This window comes from Diabrotica undecimpunctata, chromosome 8 (genome assembly GCF_040954645.1).
Source record: "Diabrotica undecimpunctata isolate CICGRU chromosome 8, icDiaUnde3, whole genome shotgun sequence".
Classification (NCBI taxonomy): Eukaryota; Metazoa; Arthropoda; class Insecta; order Coleoptera; family Chrysomelidae; genus Diabrotica; species Diabrotica undecimpunctata.
In genome coordinates this window covers 69312869-69334504 of record NC_092810.1, presented here as the reverse complement: position 1 = coordinate 69334504, position 21636 = coordinate 69312869, and the positions used below count along the sequence as shown (strand labels likewise).

At 30.6% G+C, this 21636-nt stretch overlaps 1 protein-coding gene across 2 annotated transcripts; it reads right to left on the bottom strand.

The window, feature by feature from the left end:
- Positions 1-3134: 3134 nt before the first annotated feature.
- LOC140447669 (uncharacterized) lies at positions 3135-21101 on the bottom strand. Of its 2 annotated transcripts, XM_072540462.1 has the most exons (3): positions 21001-21101; positions 20678-20890; positions 3135-5665 (listed from the first exon to the last, which is right to left on the bottom strand). In XM_072540462.1, the coding sequence occupies exon 3, from the start codon at positions 5643-5645 to the stop codon at positions 3594-3596; it is 2052 nt and encodes a 683-aa protein (XP_072396563.1). In that variant the 5' UTR covers positions 5646-5665; positions 20678-20890; positions 21001-21101; the 3' UTR covers positions 3135-3593. The 2 variants fall into 2 exon arrangements, with proteins under 2 accessions (XP_072396563.1, XP_072396562.1); XM_072540461.1 differs by having other exon boundaries at positions 20678-21095.
- Positions 21102-21636: the final 535 nt, after the last annotated feature.

Below are 21636 nucleotides of genomic sequence, written 5' to 3'. Positions count from 1 at the left end.
GAAGTTTTTTTTTAAATTAAAGTGCAAACAAATTCAGGTAAATTAACCTAAAAAATGCAAGCCATGGGAGAAACTGTAAGTATTGATAAGTCTGATATTGTAAATTATATTTTGCATAATGGGTTTTCATCTATTCCATACGAAGAACAAATTGTTATTAAAAATAAGGGGCGTCCTTTGCCTAAAATGTCCCGGCTTATAAATATTAGTGCGGGTAAGGGAAGTACTAGATCATTTTCAGATAATTGGTACAGCAAGTACTCATGGCTTACTGGGAGTGAAATAAAAAACAAACTTTTCTGTTTACCTTGCATTTTATTTTCGACAAATAGGGGCAAACATCAAAATCCGTGGTGTGAATCTGGTTACGATAATTTAAAGGAATTATTTAGGGCTTTACATAAACATGATATTTCGAAAGATCATACTTACAGCCAGATTAAATTAGATTTATTTGAAAAACAAAATATCTATGTTTCATTAGATAATGCCCAACGTGAAAATGCTATTAAACATAACGAAATTGTAAAAAATAATCACGCAGTTTTACGTCGTTTAATTGATATTGTAATTTTTTTAAGTTGTCAGGAATTATCTTTTAGGGGACACGATGAATCGGAGCATTCGTTAAATCAAGGTAATTATAGAGAACTAATAAAAATGTTTAAGAAATACGATTTGGAATTTTCTAATTTACTTTCTGATTCGAAGACATTTAGCGGTGTATCTAAAACAATCCAGAATTAATTAATAGAATCAATTAGTTACATTTTGAGTAACGTTATTGAATCTGAGATTCAGGAAACCATTTGCTTTTCACTAGAAGTAGATGAAACTACCGACATATCATGTCATTCACAATTATCAATTGTTGTTCGATACGCGTTACGTGGTAATATCTATGAGAGGTTTTTAGGTTTTACAGACGTGAGTAAAAGCCATAAGGCAGAATATATTTTTGGTGTTTTAAAGGACAGATTAAAATTTTTTGATATCAAAAATAAATTGGTAGGGCAAACTTATGACGGCGCTGCCGTGATGTCTGGTGAATTAAATGGTCTCCAGGCAAAAGTTAAAACTATTGCACCGCAAGCTTTATTTACTCACTGTCATGCGCATAGAATGAATTTAGTTTTGCAGGATACATGTAAAAAAATTAAAGAATGTCTGTCTTTTTTTTGCCAGTTTAAGCGGATTTGCTTCATTTTTCTCAAGCTCACCTAAACGGACTAATGTTTTAGAACGGTTTGTTTCGAAAAAAAATGCCAACAGTTTGTCAGACGCGATGGAATTTTAAATCTCGGTTAGTTTTCGCTGTAGCAGATTTTCGTGAACAGCTTTTGGAAGTTTTTGATTTTATTATTGAATGCGACGATTTTCAAAGTGATGATATCTCGATCCGTGAAGCAATCGGTTTGAAAACTTTATTAAATGATTATTCTTTTAACATACTTTTAAATATTTTTAAGAAAGTGTTTACCCAAACCGATTTGATATTCAATGTTCAAAATCAGTTAACTGACATTATTCATTCCAAAAATAGAATAACAAGACTGGTGCAAAATCTCAGAGATTTTCGTAATGATGTAATTTCCAGTACATACGCAGTGAAGTTTTGGACTCGCTTGATATTTCCGAACCCCAAAAAAAAAAAGACAAAGGCATGACACAGAAACAGATATCGAAAAACGAGTATATTTTGAAATTTTGGATACTATTATTATGCAAATAGATACTCGTTTTTCGAATTTTGAAGATTTGCAAATTTTTGACCTCTGACGATTCAAAATTTAAAAGTTACGACAAAGAATTTCCAAGATATTTATTAGACAGGCTTTATTAAAAATTATCCATCATTCGTTAATAAAATAAAATTAGAAAATGAATTAAAAGTTTTATATGCTGATCCAAATATTTTCGGAAGATGGGATAAGTTACAAGATATGTATAATTTTATATACTGCAATTCATTACAACAAACTGTTAACGAAATTAATAAATTATTGTCATTAATTCTCTCATTACCACCAACGTCTGCCTCAAATGAACGAGATTTCTCTTGCCTCAAAAGAATAAAAAAAAAAACAAAAAATCTCCTATGATGATTTACTTAAGTCTTTATTAGACGGTATACCTATCTGAGGAGACAAAAAATACCTTGCCGACCTTGTCTCTCAAGTCACGAGCCGCCACTGGACAAACTTATTTGTCATACTGAATAAAAAAGTTTTTATTTATGCTATGAATGGGATTTTAAAATACAAAGTTTGCCTACATATATTTGGACAATTATAATAATATCATTTTCAACCTACTTCGCATATAAGAATAATTTTATTCTACGGAACGAGCAAGGCCGACGTTTTCAGTCTTCATTTTAGGGTTCCAGTGCAACTTTTTGCAACGTGATAGCTCTTGTTAAATAAACAAACTTTTAAAATGTGTCTATTATTGACCTCGGCGACGCAAAACGAATTGAGAGAATACTTCGGTGTTTTAATACGTACGATAGGAAATCAAATACACTAAAAATATTCTTACGAGGTGATTTCCATATATACCAAGGAATTTACAAATGCTACAATATATTTGTTGACTTAAATATATTTTTATGACTTAAATGTTCAAAATTGTGTTTTTATTAATTTTCCCCAATTTGCGATGTTTTCTTATACGTTTTCCAAAAGTGCCGATGAGGCGGCAAATTTGGTTCTTGCACCCGGGCAGCGAAATCTCTAGGCTGGGCCCTGGCAAAATGTTTCTGCCAATGATTATCTCTTTAAGTCTGTTCCAGTCAGATAGTTAGCCATGTTGATAACAAGAGATAAACCATAAAAGAAACCTCTCAAAAATAAAAACACAACCACTTCCAAAGAAACACCTACGTCGGCAAAGCGGTGTTTTTTTTACTCTTGATGCATTGTTCGCCCTAATTTTTTCTCGCGACGATGGGAGCTGTCTTGACCTTCATTCCCACGCGTGGAGAATCTGAATCTATCAGAAAGGTAAAAAACTTCAGACATTCTCTCACCTATATTGATTGATCAAATAATTATTTCAACTCTATGCAAGGGGAACAAGGGAATGCGAAAGAAAGAAAAGGATGGGGAAAAAGATGAAAATATATAACGCAATTCAAAATGTTAAACAAAAAGCTTATGAAATTTTTATTATATACAAAGTGGACAAAAAAATACAATAATTTTAAAATATATAATAACCAGTTTGTTTTATAATACAAATATACGCCATAGGATTGTAGGATTTTTCGAAATCAATTTTTCTTTATCGTAGAAACGCTATTTTGCAAAAGGAAAACCGTCTACTTCCGTAAACTACACTAACTAAAATAAACATTCCAGGATGATTTTGCATATGAAATCATTTTAAGGAAAACCTCTAAAACAAATTTCACACTTAAGATCATTTCCTGTATGGCTTTTCTCTAGTGTGCACGCTCAAATGTGTTTTCAAATTACTTGGTTCACCAACTTTCTTCAAAAAATGTTTACATTAGTAAAGTTTTTTTCTAGTATCTAGAGTATTTGCAAATTATTTTTTAACTTTTTTGAGAAAACTGCTTAAAACAAATTTCAGTTCTGACGTTTTTCTTTAGTGTGAACTTTCATGTGTTCAATTAAATAAATTTTTCGAGTAAACTGTTCTAAACAAATATCACACTCATAAAGTGTTTCCCCAGTGTGCACTCTCAAATGTATTTTTAAATTGCCTGCTTTAAAAAACCGTTTAAAACAAATTTCACATTCATGAGGTTTTTCTTCAGTGTGCGTTCTTAAATGTAGTTTCAAATGTCTTGTTGTAGTAAACTGCTTTAAACAAGTTTCACACTTTTTTTTTGCAGTGTGATTTTTTATGTGATAAGTCAAACTCCCTTTATTAGCAAAATGCTTAAAACAAATTCCACACTTGTAAGGTTTCTCCCCAGTGTGCGTTCTTAAGTGTTCTTTCAAATTGTTTGTTTGAGAAAAGTGCTTAAAACAAATTTCACACGTGTAAGGTTTTTCCCCAGTGTGCAGTCTCAAATGATTTTTCAAATGATGTGCTGTAATAAACTGCTTAAAACAAATTTCACACTTACGAGGTTTTTCTTCTGTATGAACTTTCATGTGTTCACGTAAATAAAAATTTGAGGCAAACTGCTTAAAACAAATTTCACACTTGTAAGGCTTTTCTCCAGTATGCATTCTTAAATGATTTTTCAAAGTATGGGCACGAGAAAACAGCTTAAAACAAATTTCACACTTGTAAGGTTTTTCTCCAGTGTGCACTCTCAAATGTACTTTCAACTTAGTAGATGTAGTAAACTGTTTAAAACAAATTTGACACTTGTGAGAATTTCCTTCAGTGTGAAGTTTCATGTGTACAGTTAAATAAACTTTTCGAGCATACTGCTTAAAACAAATACCACACTTGTAAGGATTTTCTGCGGTGTGACCATTTATGTGATCAGTTAAATCACCTTTTTGAAAAAACTGCTTAAAACAAATATCACACTTGTAAGGTTTTTCCCCAGTGTGCAATCTCAAATGTTTTTTCAAAGTACCTCCTTCAGTAAACTGCTTAAAACAAATTTCACACTTGTAAGGCTTTTCTCCAGTATGCGTTTTTAAATGATTTTTCAAAGAATTGGCACGAGAAAACAGCTTCAAACAAATTTCACACTTGTAACGTTTTTCTCCAGTGTGTACTATCAAATGTACTTTCAAATTACCTGCTGAAGTAAAGTGCTTAAAACAAATTTCACATTTGTGACGTTTTTCTCTAGTGTGAACTTTTGTGTGTTCAATTAAACCACTTTTTTGCGCAAACTGCTTAAAACAAATTTCACACTTGTAAGGTTTCTCACCAGTGTGCGTTATTAAGTGTATTTTCAAATTACATGCTGTACTAAATTGCCTAAAACAAATTTCACACTTGTGAGGTTTTTCCCCAGTGTGTACTTTTAAATGTGTTTTCAAGTCACTTTTTCTACTAAACTGCTTAAAACAAATTTCACACTTGTAAGGTTTCTCCCCAGTGTGCGTTATTAAGTGTTTTTTCAAATTACTTGCTGTACTACACTGCCTAAAACAAATTTCACACTTGTGAGAATTTTCTCCAGTATGAATTTTCATGTGTTGAGTAAAATAAACTTTTGCCTTAAACTGCTTAAAACAAATTTCACACTTGTGAGGTTTTTCTTCAGTGTGTACTCTCAAATGATCTTTTAAATTACTTGATGTTGTACACTGCTTAAAACAAATTTCACACTTGTAAGGTTTCTCTCCAGTATGCACTCTTAAATGTTCTTTCAAATTACTTGATATTATAAACTGCTTAAAACAAATTTCACACTTATGAGGTTTTTCTCCAGTATGCACTCTTAAATGTATTTTTAAATTACCTGCTGTATTAAACTGCTTAAAACAAATTTCACACTTGTAAGGTTTTTCTTTAGTGTGAACTTTCATGTGTTTAGTTAAATAAACTTTTTGAACAAAGTGCTTGAAACAAATTCCACATTTGTAAGGTTTTTTTCTAGTCGCAACTTTCATGTTTTTATTTAACGTTTTCCCTTCAACATGTGGATTCATATAATTTTCTTTGTGAGACGGATGTTCAGTTATTACCTCCATAATTTCCATCTTGTTCTCTTGCTGATAATCTAAAAATCACACTGAATATAATATAAGCATTTGAGTACAAGTTAAAATAAATTTAAAAACAAAGAAATGTAATAATCGAATTAAAGGTTAATAAAACGCCGTTGCAGTTTCGCAACTGTATGTAAACATTGTTAAAATAGTAAGTCTTTTTGTTAGTTTTGATTATCTCCGTATAGTTAGCCAAGATTTTGCGTACAAAAATGCAGACGCTGTAGAAAAATAAACGGTTGTTATACAATGTTGCAAACAAGAGTGTTTATTGGGTTTATTCATACATTGTTCTTAACAGCGAAACATAGAAAAATTACCGTATTTTGTTAAAATTGCAGATCGTTTGGGTAATTTTACACCCACGCGTTGCCCTAACTTGTAAAAAACAACCCTTGAACCAACTGACAGTTCTCAGTGATACGAGTTCCATTTGCCAAACAAGATAGTCGTGTCTCTGCGCTATCGCCGTTTCGTTTGTGGTTGCTCTATGTTGAAGAAGACATCGTTTACGGTAACTGGTGCTATTTCATCAATTTCCACTGGGGTAACGTACAACCACCTATACTGGTATATGCAAAAAAACATTTTACGTTTATACAAACATTCATTTTAGCGTATTTACTGTTTTATATAATTATACATATTTTTTACCATTAACCCTTCAGTGAGCCCGCCAGTTTTGTAACATGCAAGGTCGCGCGCGGACTCCGAGTCCGCACTTATTTATGACCTTATTTTATTTGAACTGTAGTTCAAAAATATGTTTTCTTGCTGATCACTTTACATTGTAACAATATAATATTTCTGCTTATAATGATAAAAATAATACATTAGATCTAGTTTATAAAATAAGTTTTAATTTCGCATTAATAATGTGTAGACTGAGCGGATGTGCGGAAGTCGACTATATACCTTAAATGTAAAGAAAATCTAAGATCTAACAAGATCTAAGTAAGCCAATAGAGACGAGAAAATTTTAACAATAACTGAATAAAAGCAAAAAGGAATTAAAAAAAAAAAGAAGTAAACAGATAAGGAGGGTAATATATTAATAGAAAAACAAGAAAAAATAAGATGGAATTCCTGAATGAGACCGAAAGTGTTTTAGATTATATTGATATATTAGATGTCCGTTTGTAATAATCCATTTAAAGTTTTTTTTATAAAAAATATTGCTTTTAATTACGTGTTCTTAATATGCTATACGGTAAATTAAAAATAAATTCTCTGCTACTGATACGCTTCTTGGTAAAACTCATAAGAACAGCTAAATTTTACGATAACTTACGATATCACGCGTATGACTCATTTCATTATTTCTTTGCTGAAGTATAAAAATACTTAACTGAAAAAATATTGTATTTTTTTTTTAATTAAAATTATAGAAAATGAGTCAACAGAAACGAAAGAGAGGAAACATATATTTCATACAGAGAAATAAACAAACTTTTACCACATGTAAATTTTAACTAAAAATTTATAAAAAACAGACATTTTCACAAAAAATTACAGAAAAACAACTTATTTTACATAACAGTCATTGCATATAAAATCGGCATGTTCCAAACATATAAATTTGTGGCATCTTTTACAAAAATATACTAAATATTAGTAAAAATACATTATATAAGACATACATTAAAAATTCTTCAATAATGTAAAAAGCATGGCTAACTAGAAATATTTTTAGATTTTGTTCAAAGCATTTAATAGTGTCAAGATGCATCTGATGTGTCACCGAAATGTCATGTAGCTAGGAGCATGTTGTGCGACTCCGGGGAAAAAGGCTTATGTATGTTATCCTTTAGGCGTGTGTTATGTGGATGTAGATCAGCATTCCTAAGGAATGTTGGCTCATGTTTTTTTATATACATTATTAGCTGTAAGGGTTAAAGGTATTAGCTGGAAGAGTTGTTATAAATAGCTTTTATAAATAGTGGCTTACATGATGTAATTGATGATACTTTAAACATAGTTCGTAGTATTTTTTTGAGATATAAAAGCTCTATTCATATATGGAGATGAGCCCCGAAATATTAAGCGGTACTGAAGGACTGGCTGCACCAAGCCATAGTACATTAGTTTTAATATATGGAAGGATACAGTCCTAAAAATATTATTACTTCAGCATTTTGAATAGACTTGTGATCAATATATAGATAAGGATCATAGTCAGGTGCTATATTATTTGGTAAAAATCTCATGAAACTGGTTTCTGCTATATTTAATTTAAGGCTGTTGTCTTTGCAATACTTACTAAATTTCTGAGATAGTGTATTGCCCTTGCCAATTATCTGATCAAACTTATGATGTAATATAATGAAGCTTGTATCATCTGGATATTCAATAATTTGATTAGGAGTAGTGCAAACTTGGTTGATATAGTTGATAAAAATCATAAAAAAGAGAGAACCAAGAACCGAACCTTGTGGTACTCCCACAGAAGACTTCATTGGGTCTGATAGTGTACCATCTAATATTATTGTTTGCAAACGATTTGAAAAATATGATCTTATCTAGTCATGTGGTATACCTCGAACTCCCACGCCTTCCATCTGGAAGAGCGTGTGGTGAAAGATTTTGAGAATTTCACGTATAAATGTATTAAACAAACACTATAAACAACAAACTAACTGTATAATAATAACTTAAATATTATTTAAAAATATCTTCATCCAAGCGGGGTTGTCGTCATTCTCTCCTCATCTCGGTTTAAGTAACCCTCTCCGATGGCGAGACCATCTTCATCAGAAGCAGCCTATGATCCACCATGTAAAAAACACAACTGAGATCCTGATTTCCTGAACCCATTTTGGACATCTGGCAGTAAATGAAATGCTTCTAGATAGCTTGTTAGTCTTTCACAGATGACAGAATTCATTATTTAGTTGAAAATAGGTATTATCAGTACATAATGTCAATAACTCTCCATTATAGCTGATATATTTAGTCTTGTTCAACTTGCCAATGTATCATCACTCTCTAATTTTGTATTAATTATATTCAAAGTCTTATCTAATAGCACATTTATAAATAAACTATTTATGTCAAAACTTACTAAAATATTATTTAAATTAAATTCAATCTTCGATAATTTATTTCAAAAATGTTGTGTATTTTTTAAAAATGTGTCATTTTTATTTGCAAATAGTTGTATAATACTTAATAAAGATTCACTACAAGGAGAATTCATAGTACTACAAATAGGTTTAAGTGGTATATTCGTTTTAGGAACTTTCGGTCCTCCATAAAAATGAGGAGTCTTACTTAATAAGGTGTAATTCTTGGTAAATCGATTTTTTCGTTTTTTGCCCTACGAGTGGGCGTTTTAGGGGGAAGCCTAAAAATGGTTAACTTTTTTGCGTCCCAATATTGAGATTGTAAGCAAAATTCGGCGTATGATTTTTAGAGGTCAAATCTCTGACGACCACACATCGAAAAACTGGTACAAAAACAATATCATTTGTTCCGTAAATGCATTTACATTTACATCTTAGATATTTTAATTGTAAGCAGTCTAAAACCTCACATTTAATGTTTTGATGTTCGACAGATCTAACCGCCAAAATCTTCTTCTCTCAGTATTAGCCAAGAAAGTTTTAGTGGCATTGTTATTGGCTTGATTTCTTAGCCCACATAGTTAGTTTTTATTTGAGAACTATTAAAGTTCATTGAAAAAAGGCAAAAATTTAAAATTCCTAATATGGATTTATTGCTAAATAAACTGAAACACACCTAAGGTCAAGTACTCAATTTTGATTGATTCTTAAAATTTTCTTTTTTTATTTCATGAAAAACTTAATTAAAAATTTAATTTTAATCATTTTTATCAGAACGGAAGAGTTATCATATTTGTAATAAAAAAAATATGTTGAGTCAGTAATTTGGGAAAAATTTGCAAATCTTTTTTTTTTTAATTATAAGGATACAATTACATATTAAAACATAGTTTTTAGTTTTAAACAACTCTTCATCATAACAATTTTTGATATTGTGAAATATAAAGGTATTTTGCTCTCGAGGGAAATTAATATTTTTTGACATAAGTCATACATTTTTGAGATACATCGAACATCAAAAAGATGGAAAATAATATTACAATCTTAAAAATAAAAAATTGAAGATAAAAAGCATGAAACTGATCAAAACAGAGAAGAATCTTGGACAGGCTTAGACCCAAACAGGCTTGTCGAACCATTGATGCTGCTCATGATATTTCACTCAAGATTCCTTATTGGATGAAATTATAAGGTGTTATCTGTAAATTTAATCTCATGTATTATTTTAAGGTAATGTTGAAAGTAGGAAAACGCTGTAACTGAAGTTGCCTAATAACTAACTAATAAATGTAATTAATATCCATAAGTTAATTACTAAATAAATAAACAAACAAGTTTAAAATCTATCTTAGTACTTAATTTTAAGCAAATACATAAATTTATGATCACTTTGCTTTACTAAATGTATCCTAAGTTAAATTCTTTTTTCAGAATTCGATTGATGAAATAGTATCGGAGCTACTAATGTAATGTCATCCTTCCTAAAGTAAAACAATACCTGGTCAACAGTAGACCAGGTATTTTTACTAAGGCAGATTCTTAACAAAAAATGAATATAACAATGACATACAATTATCGTCTCTTCATAGACTTCAGAAGCGTATATGACAGTATAAACGGAAAATTCTTAATACAAACAATGAAAGAATCTAATAAAGCAACACAACTAGTAGTATTGATAAAAGAAACTCTAAAAGTAGAAGGTAAAATCCGGATACAAAACAAATTAATGGAAACAGTAGATGTGAAAAAGGGACTATGTCAGGTAGATGCCCTATCATGCACCTTTTTCAACATCATGCTCGAAAAAATAATAGGAGACACAACAATCAATACTCGAAGAACAATAATTAATAAAAGTGTGTAAAACTAGTACAATTTGCAGATGATGTTGACATACTCATAACAGGAGAAATTATAGATGCATTCAATCAATTAGAATAAGCTACAAGTAAGACTGGTCCAATCATGCTAACAAAATTTATGCATGCAAGTTAAAACGCAAAAATAAGGCAGCTACAAAATCTAACAATAGGAGAACATAACATGGAAGGGGTAAAAAACTTTACATACTTAGGATCTTTAGTTATATATGATAAATAAGTTGCAGAGGAAGTGAAGAGGCGAATATTCATAGCTAATAAATGTTACCATGCCTTAATTAGGCAACTAAGATCAGATAATGTCGCAAGAAAAACAAAATGTCAAATATACAAAACCATAATACTTACTGGTACTCGCATATGGTTTAGAAACCTCTACACTCTCTAAAAGTAAGGAAAGATTATTTCAATGTTTTCATTATAAAAGCACAAAAGAAAGGGTAGTTTGCCGAAGAAGATAAAACTTTGAACTATTCAAAATATACCAGGATCCAGATATCATAACAATCATTAAAACAGTACAGCTGCATTGTATGGAACGAGTGGAAAGAAGGCAAAATACCAAACACGCGTCAGTAGGAAAAAGAACCAGAGGAAGGCTGATGCTAAGATACATCGAACAATTGGAAAATGATGTAACAACCTTAAAAATAAAAAATTCCAGAAAAAACTGATCACAAAATAGAGTAGTATTTCAGAACAGACTAAGATCCAAATCGGGTTGTTGAGCCAGTGATCAAGATACTTCACTAGAGATTCCTTACTGCACCAAATTAAAATGTGTTAGCTGTACATTACTTAAGTACTGTAAAAGTACTTAATTTGTAATTGTCTCTTATATGCCCTTAAATTGAATTTATGATCGAAATAATATTAGCTGGTAAACAATGTACTTATTCATAACTAGTATGCATACTTTAGTAAAAGCATTGTTTAAAAAAGAAGTAAAAGTATATATAAAACGTTTCGGTTAAGTTAGCTCCAAAGGAAACATCAAATTTGCGTTTGCGGTATTGCCATGCCCTTATTAAGTATGTTTTACGCCTGAAAAATGTTTTGAAACAGTATTATTTTATGGAATCTAGTATTTTTTTATTCTTTTTTTAAATTTACATAAAACAGGAACAAATGAATATTTGTTTCTTTCGATATTAGTTGCAGTTAGTTATTAGAAAAAAAATTATAACTGCCATTTGATAGATTAGCGGATTTTGGCAATAGTGTCAAAACCTTCAAAACACTAGTTGCAATATAATAAAGTAAAAATATGTATTAAAATCATTACAGCAAAATTTAACTTGTTATTTACTTTCTATACCCTGAATTCAATAGGATTGTCAGGGCAGACATTTTGTAGTTCGTTAAATCCACTTCTCAATTATCATTTTGGCCGGTTACATCTGTTAGAAGTCCGAACTAGAGAAGGTACACTCGCCTTTTTGCGAAATTTATTATTTAGTACCGCTTGCAGTTTATCCGTGCCATTGAGGTATACCCTGAGTACCGATAGAGAGACAGGCGGACACCGTTATTTCTTTTCGAAAGTAATATTCTTAATGCAATACATCTGCTACAACGTGCAGTACATCTGTTAATAAACAAAATAAAAACAAGTGGTTATCTGTGATAGAAAAGCAAATGATAAAATCAGTTTATGAGTGATTGCGTACAAGATATCAAGATATGCTTATAGCGGACGTCGCGGCATTGTGTGGAGATTTAACGAAAATATCGGTTCGTACGGTTTTCCGAATAATTTAAGGTAACAAACCTATCCAAAAACTAATCCACAAAGGATGTGCAAAAATTGTGTTAGACGATAGTACGAAAAGTATAATCCGAAGAAAAGTTCATGGATTTTATTTTAGGAACGAACTGTCCATGTTAAAGGCTATTCAACGAGAAGTTAATGTAGACGCAGATGATACTTTAAATAAAATATCCATGAGAGTATTACAAAGAACTTTACATGAAATGGACTTTCGGTATGTGAAGAGAAATCGGAAAAGTTTGGTGATCGGGAGAAACGAATTAGTGATGGTGGAGAAAATATTTGCAAAAAATTCGCGATTTTAGACGACTTGGTAAAAAAATTATTATACGGACGAAACGTGATTGAATGAGGGTATACGAAATCCAAAGTATGGCAAGCCTTGAATATTAAAAGTGCGCGACAGGCTTTCATTGAGGGACTTTCAACCGGCTTAAAAGCACCTTCGGGCAAAGGAAGACGTCTCATTATAACGCACATTGGAAGTGATTCAGGTTTTTTACAAGGTGGTTTAAATGTGTTTACCTCAATCAAAACGGGCAATTATCATGAGGATATAAATTAGGATGTGTTTGAAAAGTGGTTTTCGTCTATACTGACTTGTAGATCCTGGTTCAGTAATTATAATGGACAATGCACCTTATCACAGCCGTCGTATGAAAAAAATACCGACTTCTGCAACTTGAAAGGCAGATATAATAGATTGGTTAAGAAGTAAAGTAAAGTTCATATATCAGATTTGCAGTAGACGAAATGGCACGTGAGCATGGCATCACCGTATTAAGAACTCCACCGTATCATTGTGAATTGAGGTCACACAAATAAAAAATGAGGTAGCGCAAAAGAATACAACCTTTAAATTAAAAGATGTCAAATTATTATTAGACCAAGCCATACAAAATATAACCACTTCCAACTGGAAGTCATGCATTAAACATACACAGAAAGAAGAAGATAAAATGTGGGATGTAGACACGCGTGTTGATGTTCTTATCAAGCCCATTATTATTACTCCAGGAGAAGACAGTAATGATAGTGAATTAACAACAGGAAATGCTTCAGAATAAAAATATTTCTTTAAAATAATAACTAATAGGTACAGCTTTAGTGATTTTTTGTTGCTACATTCTGAGACTACCTGTGAGATCGTTCGTCCTACCTGGTTATAATATTCTAAGTAGGTATGTACCTATTATTATTATTATGGCAAGTTTGTTTTTCACAATTGCAGTTTACATTAGGTTGCTGGGTCTAGAATTATTATTTTCTGTAAAGCAGTTGGTATTTATATTTGGATATGAATTTTATTTAAAAAAAATGAATAATGTACATTCTACCTGCTAGAAGTCGATAACAAAGCGACTAAGTTATTTCGAAACTATTACCTATTTACAAATTCATTCACATTTACTTAAAACTCTTATGTAGAAATTGATTGTAAATAAAAGTTCAAAAGGAAAAACAAGGTTGTTTCGGGAATTCTATTACTTCCATTTTAATTGTATTTAATTAGAAATTCCCAGGTATTATATTTGTGTTCTTGGAAATTGCTCAATTTGAATGCTACGTCGTGTTTAGTTTAAAACGCATATTATGACTAACAAGGGTTTTTCAAAAGGTTAATCTGACAATTCATCTACAAACAATGGTGGAAAATGAAGTTATTTTCTTTTTTGTTTGTTATGAATTTAAGATATTTATAAATGATAGGTTTTGTTTATTACAAATTACACTCTTGGACAAAAATATCGAATATTTTGGAATTTTCAAATTTTTGTTTTTTCAAAATAAATTTTGGTCAAGCAAGTCATTTATTGTAAAATAGAGTTTATTTTAACAATGTTTAATGAACAAGTTTTTATGCGGAGAAAATTGTGAAAAAAATAAATGTTTAATATTAGGTAAATAAGGTTATTTTACTTTAAACTTAAATGATAATTTAAATTGCTTAAACAACTGGTTTAAACTGAAAGAAGTGCATGATCAGTAACGAGTATTCCCCCTCTAGCTCTTATTACTGCTTGCATCTTTCTCAGCATGCTTGCAAGTAAATTTTGGACATATCCTTGGGAAATTGTATTAAAATCATCCTGTGCAGCAAGCTGAAGCTGCTCTATCGTATTTGGAACGGAATTTCTTTGTCGTATGCTGCGTTTTAGGTGATCCCACATGTGCTCTATTGGATTTAAATCCGGGCTATACGGTGCCCAATCCAATCTTGGAATTTGGACCTCATCAAGATAATTACTCACTATGGCAGCGGCATATGTTCAAGTATTATCGTGCATTAACGTGAATCTTTCATATCCAATGTAACCAACATATGACAAAACATGATCTTGCAAGATGTTTTAAACGAAAGAATCACCAGTCATCTGTCCAATCACTTCCACAAGTGTGGTACGTACCTCCCAACTAATACCTTCACAAAGAATTATGCCATCAACTTCAAAACTAACGGTCTGGGCGAGACTGCAGCTGGCGAATCGTTCTCCAACTCTTCTGTAGACGTAGTTTTGACCATCTGGCTTTCATAATAGGATTCTGGTCTCATCAGTGAAAAGAACGTTTTTCCGGTTGTCGATATTCCACTAAATATGTGTTCTTGCAAATTCCAAACGACGAGCTTTATGATTTTGGAGAAGACGTGGAACTTTGGCGGGGCGTCTGGGCTTTAAGTTTGCTTCTTTTGATCTTCGTCTAACTGTTTGTGAACTCACATTAACTTGTCTAACATTTAATAGCTCATTTCTGAGGTGCATCGATGTCAATAAACGATTTCGTGTAGACTTAAGAACCAAAAAACGGTTATCAATTGCGGTTGTGCGCCTTGGACGTCCTTGACCAGGCCTTCTTACAAAATTTCCTGTTTCGCGGTACCTTTTTAGAGTATTTGAAACTATAGATTCAGTTCTGCTGAAACGTCGTGCGATACCTTTTTGTGCATATCCTTCTTTGTACAAAATTAAAATATGTGCTACTTGGACTTCATCGCAGTGCCGAATTGGTGGGATACTTGTTTTAAACTTAGTTAAATCAAAACAATATTTAATTAAACTTAATAAATTAAACTATAAATAACCGAATTAGTATGATTTTTTCTTTACGTGAAGAAGGATTTTTATGATAAAATGTACGAATGACACTAACCACTGAATAAACATCAAAATATTCCAAACCAGTTGAGTACATCAGCCTACTAGATGAGTATTATCAGTAATCTAAAATTATTTTGAAATAATAGTGACTACAAAAAAAAATTGGAACATTCCAAAATATTCGATATTTTTGTCCATGAGTGTATTACGAACCAGAAGTATATTCGTAACATTTCATTATTATAAGGGAAGAAAGTTTTGGATTTAAAATATAATATAATTTAGCACCTCGACACCGTAAGGTACAAGAGGACGGCTTAAGTAAGTAAGTATAATTTAGCATTTGAGATGTAAAATAAACATGTACATAATTCTTAAACTAAAAATAATATAAATGAATGACAATATTCTGTGTACATCTAGCTTAGACAATTAATTGTTAAGACTTAATATTTTGAATATAATATTTTTACATAACATTTTAACAAAATATATTTAACATAAATTAACAATTCGACCATTGACGCAAAAATATTTTTATATTTATTTACCTTATTTTAAAAATATACACGCCATCATTGAACTACACGCGTCTCTCATCTCGGACCCCTCGAGGGTCTATCATTTCTAAGCGATAACCTAACTATCCTATTGAATTCTGACTATAACTTTCATATTTATAGTGATTAATATATTACTTTTCTCATTATTTTATCATTTTATGTTTTCCATGTTTAATTAAATTAATTAATATTATATTGCATGCTCTTTCATGATTTATTAAAACGAAATGATAACACTGCCAAATACAAAAATTTCCTTCATTTGTAGCTAACTTAACGGTTTGGTTTTTTTCAAATTGATTAAGTTTATTTCCATGCTGTTCTATTTCAGTATTTAAGGATGTGTCCTTTGATGAGTACTTTACCTATTGGATTACTTCTGAATTTCACATTTAAATTCTTCCAAGTCATTATACTCTATTTCTATTTTACGTGTTTCCTCACTAATTTTTTGTTTTACTTTCATTTTATTTTATATATATAATACATGCAAAATAACATGATCAAAAGATCAAGAGTACATTTTGTTCACAGCACACTCCCAGACTCCTACCATGTGTAATTCATCTGTGCATTTTGCTGTACACAGACATGATACATAAGAGCGATTTAGAATATTATATCATGCTATACAGGTACAGGGTACAGGCAAAGAATATAGACGCATATATGTGTCTATATTCTTTGGCACAGGTACTTTCAAATTTATGATGATGGTGTGATGAGATGATGTTACATGACCTATCACAGCACACTACCACCTGGCACCTGGCAGTGTCAGTCCTGTGTTAAATAGTAAAACGATGATTGGTGCATCATCTAGTGCCAGGGTGAGTAACTATATATACATGGTGGTAATTTCAAAAGGCACATAAAATTACCTAGGATTTTAAGCTCATTTTAAATTAAGAGTAAATCAATATACATGTACGTAATAACAGAAAAAACCCTTATAAGGTCCATTCGCTTAGGTTAGGCATATTTTGACAGATTCATAGTCGGAAACCTACAACACAAAAATTCCTACTTCTCAGTATTAATAGCTCAAATATACTACTACTATTGCAGACTTCTTTCATTGAAAAAAGAAGAATTATTCTAAATATGTGGAAGTTTATACTACACCCATAAAATTTTCCCTGTATATTTAAAATATAATTTTGAGTTGTTACAATTTAACATATTGTAGTAAATATTTGTATTAATTTGTATTAGTATATTATTCGCATTGTTTATTTTAGTTAATATAGTTTTTTGTTCTATTATTTTTGTTTAATTCTTTGTTAGTTCTATTTAGCTAATTAGCTCTATTTTGAATTTTATTATTATGGATCATCAAAGTTTTCCACTTGTTCCATCAGCTAATGCTTTGGTAAGTTTTTCTTAAATAAATGATATGATAAATGTTATTTAAAAGTTAATATTTTTAGATGAGTAAGGATGCTGTTAAATTACAAGGTAATGAAACTGTACAAAGCTTTATTCAAAATACTTATTTGCCGAATGAAACCCTGTTGAGGTAAGTTGATCATTAAAATATATTGATCTGATTATGTAAATGTTACAAAAAATGTTCTTAATAACAAAAACATTTCAGATAACATCCAGTTCAGTTTGACATAGTGGCAAAAATCAAATTCGCTTAGAAATTTATAGCATGTATAAAGAAATTAAGTTTCTATATATATATATATATATATATATATATATATATATATATATATATATATATATATATATATATATATTTTATAAAAAAGTAAGGATAATTTACACCAAATTTAACTTAAAGATGCAGTAGAAGTAAACAAACCAAGACACGTTATCAACATTATGAATATTACGAGGAGCACTCCCAAATCACGATTTACAATGTATAAACGTACATAATATCCACCTCATAAACTATATAAATAGACATCGTATACGAAACTCAAGTATTTACAGCATACCATATCATTTAGTAGTCCTTGTACGCGGAAGAATTGCTATAACTTCATTGGACCACTGTTGTTCTAATGATAATATTTTAGCCAGGGCGTGCGTCAGGGAATACAGTGCTTGAATTTATTCATTTATATTTATAATAAATGTTATCATTTATATTTTATGATCAGAAGAATAACAAAGATAAAATTAAATTAATAAATGTTAGAATGAGGTTTTGCAACAACATAATATGCGAATTCGTTATTGTAATGCATTGAATTAATAAAATTAAATTAAATATGTAAAAATTGTGTTAAAATTAAATGTAATATCTAATGGCGGTTTCCCACCAAACGGACAAAATAAAAACAAAACACAAACTCGTGTCCAATAAAACAAAATAGCAACTTTTCACAAACTTTACTAAAGACTGGCGTGTTTTGAAACAGTTCGTTTTGTTTTTCGAGTCCCGAGTTTTTGAAACACGAGTCTGTTTAGTGGAAACGGTCAGTTGTGTTTATTAATGGACTACCTCACCTCTGACGTCACAATGGGCGGGGCTTCGAAAACCTTTCTAAACATTTCTACACTAAATACAAGATAGATCTGCACTAAGTATAAATAAACCGTCAACAGTATGAATGTTACGAGGGGCACTCCCACATAGTATGAAGTAGACATCGTAGCATAAGTCGTTCACAGGAATAACAGAACTGAAAATAACTGAATAAACATGTTAGAATGAGGTTTTCCAACAACATAATAATGTGAATCCGTTATTGTAATGAACGGAATTAAAATACAATTACATTAAATGTTTTAAAATTAAACGTATTATTTAAGGTTAAAACGGAGTTGCCACTCGTGAACTGAGCTCTTAATGGCACTCCATTCGTTGGTTTAAGGAAAACGAAATTTCAAAGCAAAAACCTATGCAAAGGTCAGAAAAATCTTGTCAAAAATAAAAACATTCAACATATCTGACTAATAAATAAAACAAAAAACTCAAAGTGTAACTTAGGTAATATTTTACTCAGAATCTACCTCGAGTGCCTGTGAATACCTTCTTTTTTCTTTACCCATTTCATCTACAATATGCTTACAATAGTGTATTTTTTTTATGTTTATTCACAATAGTCAAAAGCTCGACTTTTAGAACTGAATTGTCAAAACTTTTGATCGCCGCCACTTTTGAATATCCGCTTTCTTCAACTCGGTTGTCCATATTTATTAAACGGGGAGTATATAACGAATATATTAAGAAATGGCGACTACCAAAATGGCACTACACAGGATCTTGATTATATAGAACGTATAGTTACGTACGAGATATCATAAGGCACTATGAATGGAAATAAATTTACTACAGACAAATTTTGATTTATTGACTTAAGGAAGGCCTCTGGCTGAGTTCAAAATAAACAACTGATTAAACAGGAAGCCCTTAGATATTAATACTCATAATATCAACGCAATTTAAGAAGTTTTTACTTCTGGCGGCACTTCTCCAAGTGCAATACCTTATTTTTTTTTAATACAAAATTTTCGTTTATGAAAACATTTTAAGTTAAGGTATATCTGTATTCAAATTTACGAAATTTATGTAAAATGAGATTTTAATTTCTGGTAACATTTGTAATCTGGATCACGTGAGTTTTATTGTTTTTCAAATAAAAACTGAAAACATAATAATAAGTTACTTCTTTTGAGGCGAACTAACACACAATTTACTTTAAAACATAAGTGTATTTGATGTTTCGATTTCGATCGTTTAAGTGTCAAAACAACGTTGCAATTACTGCTTTATTATTTTTGTCAAACCATAAGTTTCTTTTTATTTTACAGTAGTGAAGCTAATTTTGAATTTCCTTGAAAATAATACTAACAGTGTATATTTTATCTTCGTTGTTCATAGTAAACAAATCTTTAATTGTACATACTGTTTTATTAATTTGATAGGAAATATGAAAGCAAAACCGCACGCCTATGGAGTCTTACGTAGCATAGCCTGGTTTTGTTTACTTTTACTGCACGTCGTATTTGAATGAGGTGTAGTTTATATCATTTAGTTGTGCCAAATGTAGGCAACCAACTTTTTATTTGGTACCAATTTTTTGTAACATTTAGCTTGAGTTTCTTAATAATATTTTCAATAAACCTTTATTATTTTCCAGTTAATTTATTATTTTTTTTAAGTGATGATAATAATGCTAAATCAGCAAAATTTCAAATGATATATAATCACAAAACATATTCAATATTGTGATATATAATCCACATAATAAAGTATGTTAATTAAAAAAGTAATATCCTGAGTCGTCCAAAATTAGTTTCTAATAGGAATAATAGAATATTATTAATTATTTAGAATTAGTATAAGTTTGCAAAAAAGGTAGACGAAATACTATAATGAAATACGCTATGAGCACATGTGTTTGGTTGTATAGTATTATAGTAATTTCCGGCCACTAGTCTGTCAAAAAGTAACTAACTTCGCAAAAATATAATTACTAAATTCATTCACTAGACAGATAGGACTGGGATTAGCGAACTGACTATACTATAGGATAATTTGTATATATTATTTTTCCTATACTATATGGGTTTTCTTGTTATTTTGAGGTTAAATAGGAGAAATATTAATAATACAAGAGAAGAGCCAAGTGTAGCGTAACTTAGTGTTCTTAATAATACAGGTCTGGTTTTGGTATGCTTACCTGGTACTGCTGGTACTAAGCGTCTATATTCTTTGCTGGTACTATCCTCCTCTCTTTAATATGACTAACGCATACATAAAAATTGTTAGTTTCTGTTGCAGCATCCTCTAATTTAGGGCTCTTAACAACATTCACCCATTTATCAAACATATCCATATAACTTTGTGGACTTGAAAAACGGTATTGTTTGCTGGTAGTAATTATCCATGGAATCTGGAAGACAACATCTTTTTTTGGTCAGTTCTTCATGTTTCCATTGTTATACCATGTAATGTGTTAATTATTAAAAATCGTCTAAGACTGTACCTTTTTTCACTACTTACAAAAAAATAAAAATGGCGTCTTGTCCTTCTCGTGGAAAATGGGAACAAAGCGTTTGACCACGTTTGACCAAAGAATATTCTTTGGTTTGATTGGTTTGACCCATGGTACAATGAATACACAAGGTATGATATTGCGCATGACATTTGACAGCTAACCCAGGAGTGTGACGTAGTTAAGATCGCCTGAACCACCTCGAACCCATTATTACAGCTTAACGTACACATTAATTTTGAAATTATGGTTAAAAAGTGATCTAATTTTTTTTAAATGTTTTGTTTTGGTTATAATTGAATAAAAAATATATTTTCAGTAGCGTAAAACCTTTACTTCTCTTAGAGATTCAGGCAAATTTTTTTTTGTTTTCATACATATAGTAATAATATAAGTACTCTTTTTGTATGTAAATCCCTTGAAATTTAAAAATTTTCTGCAGAGGAAATACTGTGAATAGGTAAATAGTAGTAGATTTGCTTATTCTGATTCACTGTCACTCACTTCCAAGCAGTTTTACTGAAATAAAAACAAAATAGAGTACAATAGAGAAGAATCTGTTTTACAATTCAATATGGTTTTTTAGATGAGTTATAATGAAATTTAGTAAAATAAAAAATATACACATTACTATAACCTACCGA

What these genes read in the sequence shown, in the direction of transcription:
- LOC140447669 (XM_072540462.1), bottom strand. Translation starts at nt 5,645, where the DNA reads ATGGAAATTATGGAGGTAATAACTGAACATCCGTCTCACAAAGAAAAT.